Source organism: Polistes fuscatus, unplaced genomic scaffold (genome assembly GCF_010416935.1).
Source record: "Polistes fuscatus isolate 324 unplaced genomic scaffold, CU_Pfus_HIC Scaffold7, whole genome shotgun sequence".
In the NCBI taxonomy this organism is placed as follows: Eukaryota; Metazoa; Arthropoda; class Insecta; order Hymenoptera; family Vespidae; genus Polistes; species Polistes fuscatus.
The window spans coordinates 4523478-4534945 of record NW_025113151.1 but is presented as its reverse complement, the minus strand read 5'-3'; the positions used below and the strand labels follow the sequence as shown (position 1 = coordinate 4534945).

At 31.1% G+C, this 11468-nt stretch overlaps 1 protein-coding gene and 1 long non-coding RNA gene across 2 annotated transcripts; both read right to left on the bottom strand.

Annotated features, from left to right (window-relative positions):
- Nucleotides 1-4052: 4052 nt before the first annotated feature.
- Nucleotides 4053-4361, bottom strand: LOC122524140. Its single transcript, XR_006305474.1, has 2 exons — nucleotides 4282-4361; nucleotides 4053-4213 (listed from the first exon to the last, which is right to left on the bottom strand). It is a non-coding gene; the product is annotated as an uncharacterized LOC122524140 (long non-coding RNA).
- A 1819-nt stretch (nucleotides 4362-6180) lies between these two features.
- On the bottom strand, nucleotides 6181-6762 carry LOC122524249. The gene has a single exon (XM_043646397.1). It carries the CDS (start codon nucleotides 6760-6762, stop codon nucleotides 6181-6183), a length of 582 nt encoding a protein of 193 aa, XP_043502332.1.
- Between the last annotated feature and the right edge of the window lie 4706 nt (nucleotides 6763-11468).

Sequence of the window (11468 nt, the reverse complement as noted above, 5' to 3'; positions counted from 1 at the left end):
AAAATTATATAAACTATGGAAGAAACTGGTGTATATAAGAGGGTGCGAACATCCGATAAACAAGTGGGTGCGAGATATGTTATATTCGTATTTATGCTCCTGAATTAGTAGTAAATCCACGGATAGGAGCGGAAATAGCACGATGAAAAACACGGCAAGCAAAAGGAAATATATAATGAAAACGGAAGAACATGAAAACGCTTAGAATAGGATGCTGGAGCGTAACTTCCATAAAAAACAGAGACCCGTAATTAAAGAGGAAATGAGAAAATGCAAAATAGATATCGCAATTTTTCCGAAAACAAAAATAAAGGCAAAGGAAACATTCGATATGGAAAATACATCCTATTCTATAGCGGGAAGACAAGACGAGAGAGCCACCTCAGGAGTAGGCCTTACGGTACACAAGAGATACGTAGATAATGTACTAGAGTCCAAATACTCAGCGACAGGATACTACAAGTAATGCTACAAGCTCCAAAGAAGACAAAAACCGCCACACACAATAGTGTATATGCTCCAAATATCACAAATCACAAAACGAGAAAGATGAATTTTACGATCTGCTGCAAGCACACCTAGACAACATCTCTAAACGAGATGAGATTGTTGAAATACCCGGGAACTTAATAAATAGGACTATTGGGAGAAATTCTCGGCCGACATGGAACACGACCTACTCGAAGCACAGAAAAAAGTATGGAATATGCTACGAAACCGAAGAAAACATGTAAACGTGTCCATGCAGACCACCAAAATCACAACAGTTGAATAGGAAAAACAATGCACAGAGCTGTACAAAAACGAGACGAAGGAGACTTATAACAGATGCGAAGAAGAAGAAGAGGAGGCACTAAACGATTGAACTATCTCATCTGGAGAAATACAAAAAACATAGACAAATTAAAAAACCGAAAAACACCAGGAACAGATTAGCTAACAAACGAACTAATAAAATATAGAGGAAGACAACTAACAGAACAACTAAGTACGCTATTCAATAAAATAGTAAAAAACATAAAAGTGCGAACCCAATGGAAGGAGAGTATAACAGTTCCCATATTTAAGAAAAAAACTAAGACAGAACCGAAGAACTACCGCGGAATTAGCCTCCGAGATGCAGTACAGAAGATGATAACTACTAGTGTGTGTACTTATGTACGCACGTAAGAAGTTCAGCCAATCAATTTAAAATTTGCCACTATAATAGTGTAAAGCTACAGAGTTATGCTATCGTGTATTCCCTTCTCTATTACTTGTTTCAGAATCCACTATCGTGTGCCAATAAAGACGATCATGCGAGAATGTGTTACTCTTTGAAATTTATTAGAATAATAAATAAAAAATAAGGTAAACAATAAGTAGATTATAAATTGAAGTATTATTATTTAAGGTTATAAGTAGTAATAGATAAAAATATATTTTGAAGTTATTTGAAGAAAAGATAAGAGAAGAGAAAAAAATAAGAGAACAAAATATAGAGTTTTCTTTTCTTGTCATATTATTATCACGCCCATATCCAGCTATATGCGTTGCAATGCCTACATTTAATTATAACAAGAGTGAAAAATTTCTTTGATACTCAAAAGCTTAAACGCTTTGAGACCGAATACTTTTTATCTATTTTCTAACTAAGTATTCTTGTTTGAGTGATCTGGGTCAATTTCTGGTTTATTAACTATAAACTATTTTAATGAATTTATTGTTGGGTGCTACTTAGATTATAAAACTAACATACCTATTATGATTTACTCCGTGTATTCTCAGCTAGCTCGACTATTACTTGAGACGATCAAAAGACAGGTAGGACTAAATGATCTGAAAATTTATTTGTTGCGACAACAAAGGAAGCAATTTATTATTTTCTTAAACAAGAAATGAGATTAATTAAATGATACTTACCTGCGTTTATTCGAATTTTGAGTGCTAATCTGTTTCATTGACGAATGAATCTGTTATTGCAAGTAGCAAAATGATGAAAAACGTATTTAGAAATTAAGATTATTCGAGATTGACTCAAGAGAAATCAATATCTATTTACAAACTATCTACGAGACTCTTCTGGAGCTGACTTCATCGCTCTAAGACGGACGGTGAAAAAACGTTTACTTTCCGCACTTTATGACAGTCTATTGAAAAATATTCGTTCTTTGTCAATATTTCACAATCCATATAAATTTCGGCGTACATGCAGTACGTTCTAAGGCTGCCTTATCGAACCCGTGAATTAAGTGGCCACATTACTCAACTTGTTCTGGCTCGTTAATGCTATGCCTATCTTTGTCGGTAATGAAGATTTCTGTCTTCGAAATCTATAACAATTACAGAAATAAAGATAGTATAGAAGATAAAATAATTTCAATAATTATAATCTAGTGACATGATTTACTTCGCTCGTGCTCAAGGAAATATGACGAGGCCGATGACCTCGAGAAACGTTTCATTTTCCAATTTTCTGTGAAAATATATAGTGTAAAGTTTATCAAGTCGTAGCCTATATGAAAAAAGCGTATAAATTGTGTGGTTTGATGTATGAATAAGAAATATTTTTTTTTTCCATAGTTTCTGTCAACATTGATTTCATTTATTTTAATAATATTCGTAATATCGATACGTTTCTCCATTAAAGTAACAAAACTTATTAATTAAATATAATATCAGCACGACTAAAGAATGTAATAATATAATAATGTAATAATAACTTATATAAATTTTGAGGAAGAGGAATCGGATGCAGCGAAAAAATTACTCACCGATGAAATGAAAGTTTTTAAGGATGGTATTGCGCATGGAGATTTAAGTTTAGATGCATATACAACTATGTGGGAAGAATGTTTATCGCAGATATTTTATTAGGAAACACACAAAAACGGTATACAAGAGCAACCTTAGCCTTCAAAAAAGATAGAGTAGAAGCTTTCGAAAGAAAATTAGAAGAAAATCGGATGCATATGACTGGTGAAGCTAAAAAAGCCGCTAGAATGGAATAAAAATTGATAGTTTTAACAGGAGGTTATCAGATAATTATTTAACATATATATAGTTAAATATATATAGTTAAATATTGACATTAATTGCAATCTTAACATAATTTTTTTTTTAGACCAGGGCACAAGCTTAATCAAACAATTACACGATTTGTGCGAACAAATAGAACAAGCCCATTTGGAACTTTCGACATTTAAATTTTTACAAAATCAAGAGGAAGCAGCAATTCCGAGGAGAGTCAATGCTCTTATTGAAGATGTTAAAAAGACAAACTGAACGTGAACGTATATTACAAATGCGATATGCACAATTGCAAGATAAACTTCAGCAATGTTAATATTATAAAGCAATGTTAATACAATTGTATTAATCTTTAAACATAATATTTTAAAGGTTACATGTGATATAAGTATGCTTAAAACTTTACTAATCTAAGTATGAAAGATTATTGTGTGGATGTTGCGTATGTGGATAGTTGCATGTTGAAATTATTACATTAAAATATGTATATTTTACTATGTATAAATTATTTTAAAAAATAATAAGTAAAGAGAGAGAAAAAGAGAAAGAGAGAAAGACAATTCAAAACAATGAACCTATAATTATTGAAAATTTTTGAAATTATTAATATCAACTTCTAAATATCAGGGCATTTTTAAAAAATAATTTTTTCAAAAATAGTTAAGATAAAATATTTACAAAATCTGATTTTATTAGCTTTATTTTATTAATTACGTGTTAAAACTTGTATACTTTATAATTTTAACTGTCTCTATAACTCTCCCTTTTACGAGTTTGAGGGGTTCATTCCCTTTATAATCGTTTAACAAAAATCATTACAATCTATCTGCATTACTTACCAATGCTATCTTTGTGAACATAAGATTAGGCTAATAAATAAATATGTACAATATATATATATTGAACAACACAATTAAACTTTAATAAGAAATAAACAAATATATACAATGAACAAAACCATAAAACTAAAACAATCATAATTAACACCCAAATAAAGACACATCATATCTTACAGAGGCTGTCCTACTTCACTCAGCTATCTATTTTTCTCAATCGACTTTCTCGCTTCTCCCTCTCCTTCTAAATTCCCTATCCTTTCTTCTCTCTTCCAGCTCCTACATTCACTTTTCCCCTCCAGAATTCAACAGATTCTCACCCCTAAGCTTTACTTCGCCTCACCGACTCTTGCACACCAATCTAGCACCTGCTGCCACGACTCCACTTATCTTACACACCTGCACAGTCTTTCCTTCTCATCCATCCAATACTTACGTTCATTTATGCCGTCACCCATCTTGAAACATATCACTCTGTTGTATTTGTTCTGATCGTCTCCTTGTTAAAGATAAAAAAACTTATGAAAAAAAATTCCCCCACGAAGAATCCAACGTTAATAACCAGCGCAAGAAGCAAAGACAATACTACTTACTTTAGCGCGCCACGTTACAAGTATTCTATTTTTTTCTTACAATTTTTATGATTTTGAAGCTGAATAAAAATGTATTACTGTTTTCTTATAACATAATAAAAATGAATTAAAATTATATATAGACAAAATATAAATTCCACGTTTTTAGAATATCCTTTCCTGTATATCTTGAATTAATTTTATGTGTAGATATAAAATTCTTTTTTTTTAACACTAGAACTACCGGAAAAAAAACAATGCTACTTCTACCAAGACCAGTCAAAATGACTGGTCATTTATAATCGTAAAAACAGAAGAATTTTTTTATTGTTTTGTTTTATATTATCATATAGAATGAATATAAGGGTATGGAAATACATCTATATGATGACAATTTTTAAAAATAATAATTTAATTATAATAACAACATTTTTAATGATACTAACAAGTATAAATAGAACTTTTAGAAACAAAAAGAAGAAAATAAACATACAATAAAGTAAATATAAGAAGTATTTTATTATTAAAAATGTAATAGAATCTGAAATAGAAAAAAAAAATTATTATTAATTATTTTTATATAAAATATTAAAATGATTGTTATTTACCTGATTATGATTCGTCACATTTCTTACAAAAGTAATTTATCTTTGTAGTGCATTGTTTGCAAACATATTTTTTACATAAATTACAAATGACAGTAGTCTTATTATTATTGCAGAACCCTATTTGACACCATTTACGTGAAGAAGGTGAACTCGTTGATGTACTTGGAGCAGTAGTTTCTTGTTGCTTGATTTTTGATTGTACATATTCAATGGCAAGTTCATTTGCTAGTTGAAACAAGAAGTCTTGTCTAGATATTTTCTCACCTGTGGTTTCCTTATATAAGATCCAGGAATTTATGCCAGCTAAATCTAAAATGTTATAAAATACTTGGAGCGGCCATCTTCTAGATCCGGATTTTACGCTATATTTTTTTGCCATTTGGTCTGTAATGTCCACTCCAAATTTAGTTTTATTATAAAATTCAACCGTCTCGGGTAACTTTTTATTACTTTTACCAATTTTGATACATTTATGTTTAGAACTCAATATAAAAACTTTCTTTTTCGGTTTACTTTTGTAAATTGTAAGGGTAATATTATTTGATTTATAGAGTAGTGATGAAAAACGAGTCATAGTATCCTTCTTTATTTTACAAATTTTTGGCAATTCTCTTTTGTTGCCACGTATAGTGCCAACAAGCGTGGTTTTTTTTGAAAGCAATTTGGATGCTAGCGGTAAGCTTGTAAAAAAATTATCGGTTGTTATACATCTTCCTTTCATAGTATATGGTTCGATAAGTTTTAGTACGACATATTCACTAAGAGATTGCGATTTTGCTCGTGTTTCATCTTTCCCTAAATAAGGAAACCCATTTAGAATATATTTTGTTTTTACATCAGATGCCAGCCAAAATTTTATTCCAAATTTGTCAGGTTTAGACGGCAAATATTGCGTAAATCGGCATCTGGATTTTGTTGCAAAGAGTTGTTCGTCAACTGTGATATTTTCTCCTGGCTTGTAGCAATTTTGACTATTTTGAATGAACCTATCCCATACTGTTGATATCAAAGCAAATTTGTCATTTTTCAAACGTTCGCTTCTTTCACTTTTTTTATCAAAGCGAATAAATTTCAAAATTTAACTGAAATTATTTCGACTCATAGTTTTGGAAAAGAAATTCGGTCCCCATTCTTTGTCCCATAAATATGACAGATTCAAATTATTTGCTTTGTATGCTCCCGAGCATATAAAATTGCAATAAAAGCTTTAATTTTTGTTTCACTTAGAGTCCATTTTTTACCCAAAACTCGAAAAGCTTCTAATTCCGTGCAAGATATTATATAATCAAGAATATTCCTGTCAATCAGTAATAAAAATGCGCTATTTACTTCACCTTTGATAATATTTCTTTTAGCATATCCTGTGGGGCCGGATATATCTTTGAAAGTATTATGAAGTGGTAATCTTCCAGTTGTAGATCCTTCTTGTATTTTTTCCCAATTGGTTCCGTCTGCAGCAATTTCATTTTTTTTATTTATATTTTCTTTTTCCTCTTCAGAACTTGAAACTATACGAGCACGTCTTTTTTTCCGTAAATTCAAAATATTTTCTAATTCACTGTCCGAGGACTCTCGAACTTCTTCATGATCTTCAAACTCATCAAACTCATCATTATTACTACTATAAACTGTTTCAATATCTTCTTGGTCACTTTCTTCATCCTCGATATCAGAAGCTTCCATTGAAATATTGTTTATTTTTCGCAGCAAATCAGAGGTTTTTATACGTTTTGCCATTTTTTATGGATTACAAAAAATCGCTATATAACTAAAAAATAGATGCTATTCCCACGACTATGAAATAAAGAATGATCGCGTAAAACTACATCAATTCTATTATTTCGATACACTACGGCAACGATTATATCACTATGTATTATCGCCAGATAAGCAGTAACATGAGAGAAAATATTACAACAAAGAATAATACATTCGTCTAAATATCTAATCGACGGTGTTGATTTCAAAAAACAGATATTTTCAGATTTATGTCGAATTTAAGAAGTACCAGTCAAAATGACTGGTATTGGTAGAAGTAGCAAATGCCAAAATTTATTCGAATTCTGTTTAAGTTATAAAAAAATAAAAATTATTTTTACAAACCATTCCTTATATCTAGAAAAGTCATCATATAATTTTGAGAAAAAAATGTAACGTGAGGTGGGAATTAAATAATGAAGTTGCGCGACCAGTCATTTTGACTGGTCTGGTAGTTCTAGTGTTAATTATACATTTAATTATACAAATAATTACATTACACTATACTTTATGATAACTAAGTCCTCGTGTGGTCCTCCTCCTATGTAACCTGCAACAAAAAAAACAAAGGGGTAGGGAAGAAGAGGAAAAGTGGGCCTTTTAAAGTGAAACTTTTTACATCCGAATAAAATTTACCCTTGAAAATTACACCTTGATCTTAAAAAAATATTCTTTATTTTTGTAAAACATTTTCTCTGGTATCTTTCTCTTTGTGAATACGATCAGAAGTTTCTGTTACGATAAATACTTTAGGTGTTCCGACAAATGACGGAACACAAATGCATAGCGTTCTTTGAACGACAGTACGGTCTTGCAATCCGAACCGAAGGCATCAAAATTTCACAGAGTATAATAAAAATTATTACGTCGAATAAGTGATAGTTTCGACAAAGTCAACAGAGCCCAAAATATTTTGTTGTATGATTTATAATTGTTTTTTTTTTATTTCTGGTCTCAATGTTTTTGCCTTGTTTGATTTATGTCTTTATATTTTAGTTTTTACTTTATCATTTGTATATTCATCCCCAAAAATGTCAAGACATTCGAGAAATATCAATTTATTAGATAAAATAAATAATATGGATGAGGATCGTTCGGAAGATGGCTAAGAAGTTACCGATATTGATGATATAGCAGAAAAAAAGTTGTGACTTATTTGACAGCGATACGAACGAAGAGAATATTTTAAATATACGAAAAGGACAAAAAGAAAGAGATTCATAGTTAGTTTCGAAAATGAAAATGAAGAAGAGATTGAAACTGCTATGGACGGAACCGTTTGGCACAAAATATAAGAAGGATCTAATCGCGGAAGAGCACCGATTTATAACATTTTCAAAGAAAAATCAGGACCGAAAGGATACGCTAAACGAAATATTATAAAGGGCAAAGTTGAATCAGCATTTTCCTTGATTATTGATCATAACATGATTGAACATGTAAGAAAATATACGGAATTAGAGGCATCTCGAGTATTGAAAACGAAATGGAATTTTTTTATTGTAAAATTATATGCATTTATTGGACTTTTATATGCACGCGGCGCATATGAGACTAAAAATATAGATATATCATATCTATGGAACACGAAATGAAGTCCGTCATTTCTCTTGACAACTATGAGCCGAAATGACTTCGCAGAAATCATGAAATTTATTCGGTTTGACAACAAAAATAAACGAAGCCAACGCTTACAAAACGATAAGTTTGCTTTGATCTCTTAAATTTGGAACAAATTTATCGAAAACAGTCAAAACTGTTATAAACCAGAAGCATATCTTACTATAGACGAACAATTGTTTCCTACAAAAGCACGTTGTAGATTTACTCAATACATGCCCAACAAACCAGACAAATTTGGCATAAAATTCTGATTACCTTCCGATGTAAAAAGTAAGTATATTGTAAACGGCTTTCCATAATTGGGAAAAGATGAAGGGAGAGAATAATCGGTCCAATTTGGGGAGTTGTTAGTTTTGAAATTAGCAGAACCAAATACAAACCATGGGAGAAATATAAAAGCTGACAATTTTTTTACAAGCGCGACATTAGCAAGTAAACTTTTAGCAAACAAAACTACGCTTGTTGGAACTATTCGCAAAAATAAAAGAGAGTTACAAAAATTAGCGAGACAGGCAAAGAATAGTGTGACACGCTTCTCAACAATATTATACAAATCGAATGATTTTAATCTTTCCATTTATAAAGCTAAACCGAATAAAAAAGTATTGAAACTTAGTTCAATGCATTTATCCGTGGAAATTGAAAAAAGTGACACCCGTATACTAGAGACAATTAAAATTTACAATAGCACAAAATTCGGTGTAGATATAACCGATCAAATGGCTAAAAAATATAGGGTAAAATCTAAATGTCAAAGATTACCTTTACAGGTATTTCTTAATATCTCAGATTTAGCCGGGATATATATATATATATATATATAAGTGCTTGGATATTATATAAAGAAACAACAGGTGAAGAAATATCGAGGCAAGAATTTTTATTTCAATTGGCTGAAGAGCTTGAAACTAAATATCAGAAGGAGAGATTAAGCAAAGAATGTTCATCAAAAACTATAATAAACAAAGCTAGAGATTCTTCTAGGCGAAAATTTTGTCAAATAAGATATTGTAAAGTCAATAAGACTAACAAAACTTGTATAAAATGTAAAAAATACGTATGTAGAAAGTGTTTAATACAAAGTGTTGTAATTTGTAAAAATGAGCTGAAAATGCATAAATAAAACTTTCTAAATAGAAATGCGGGAAGCGGGTTTTTATTGTAGCATCAGAAAAATATTTTGTTTATTATCCAGTTGGATAAAATTTCTTTCTATATTAAGATACGTATGTTTTTTTTGAAGCGGTCATTTGACCGCTCATGGTAGGAATAGGTATACATGAAATGTCGGTAGGTTTAGTGTTAAGATGGACGCGCAAAAGTCATTATGAAATCAACACTTTGGAAGGATCGTTACGGATTGTTAAACGACTTCTTCTTTCACATTATCCTAAAGTATCATTAGAGAGAGAAGCAGAGAAGAAAGATTTCCTTAAATAATATGCTACGACCTTTAGTTGCTTCTTCTTGGGCTCGGAAGATGTATCATATTTGTTTTTTAATGCAACAAAAATAATTTCTATACTACATATGTTTGAAAATGAATGGTATTATAAGAAATAAAAAATGGTAATATAAGAATTGTTACGAACTTTTCCTAGGAATTGTACAAAATTCTTAGGTATTCTATAGAATATCAAATGCTATTTAGGCAATATTGAGAAGAATACATTATCATGCAACGGGCAACAGGTACACATAAAAACACAAAACATACACTTCGCCCACCAACGCCCTACAACAGACAATACAAACCCCGACCCCACACACACACAAAAGCAAGAAAGGAGCTGGTTTTTTTGTGTGGGCTTTATAGAATGTGCGTGCCGTTATACTATGCGCATCTCTATAAACTGAAACTTACACAATGCCGGTGTCTTATTTTGTAAAGCCTACTGTTATTTCTAGTGGCAAAAGATTATATTTAGACAGATATTTATAGAGGTTTCCATGAAAAATCTGTGTATTTTGTATTCCTTATTATAGCAAGAGATAAGCAGGTTTAGTAGGAAAGTTTTCATATCTCTTTCTTACTTTACCGGTCTTTCATTTGTAATTCTTCACAATATCTAAGAAATTAACTCCGCCTGCATGATCGCTGGGCGGAACGAGATCAGCGATCATGTTGCCGGTCCTAAGCCCGGGAAAAGGAGGAAGGTTGTTGGATCAGGTTAGCTCCCTACCCAACGTAAAAAAAAAATTGCTGCTCATAAAACGACACTCTGCCTCGGAATAAGTAAAAAAAAAGAATGGAACGAACATATTAGCAGAATGGACAACAGAAGAATCGTCAGAATTGCACGGGTAAGTCACCGATTGGCCGCAGAAGTACGGGGCGCCCACAAAAAAGATGGTGCGACAATTTAACAGTGCAATAGGCAGAAAAACGTCGTTACGAAACAGGCAACTTGCCTAAACTAAAGAATGAAGAAGAAGAAGAAGAACAAGATCTAAGAAATTAGAGAAATTTGAATATATTTCCACCTTCTCCGATATTTTGGCATTGCTTATAATTCCGGATTTCTTACTTGGACTGCTAACATTACCTGAATTTTGTACTATTCCGTTAACATATATGTACAAATATTGCCTAAAATCACTACTGTTCCCATCTCGACAAACATTACATTATTAATATCTATTAGCAATCTTAAATGTATTTTGATGTGTTTTAAAATCAAATCTCATACAAAACCTAATAAAGTATAATAATAAGCTGAATCTAAGATGCAACAAAAACTACAATTGTTTCTAAGACTGTTGAATACATCGGCTAATGGTAAAAAGTAAATTTTGGAAAACAAATGGCCTTATTAAATTTACGTTTTGACATTTACAATTTTTTAAATGTTTATTGCGTGTCCATATTTGATATAAAAAATGTCTTAACTTCTAAAGCGAATATAAAAGAATGTAAGATCAAGTAATGTCGTTTTTTTTTAATTATTCATACGATCTTACATAATTGTGTGGAAAAATTATTTCTCGAGAAAAAAGCGTTAGCTGATCACTACTAATAAATCGAGACTCGTAAGTAAAAAATTTCAATCTTTCTTTGTCAA

What these genes read in the sequence shown, in the direction of transcription:
- LOC122524249 (XM_043646397.1), bottom strand. Translation starts at nt 6,762, where the DNA reads ATGGCAAAACGTATAAAAACCTCTGATTTGCTGCGAAAAATAAACAAT.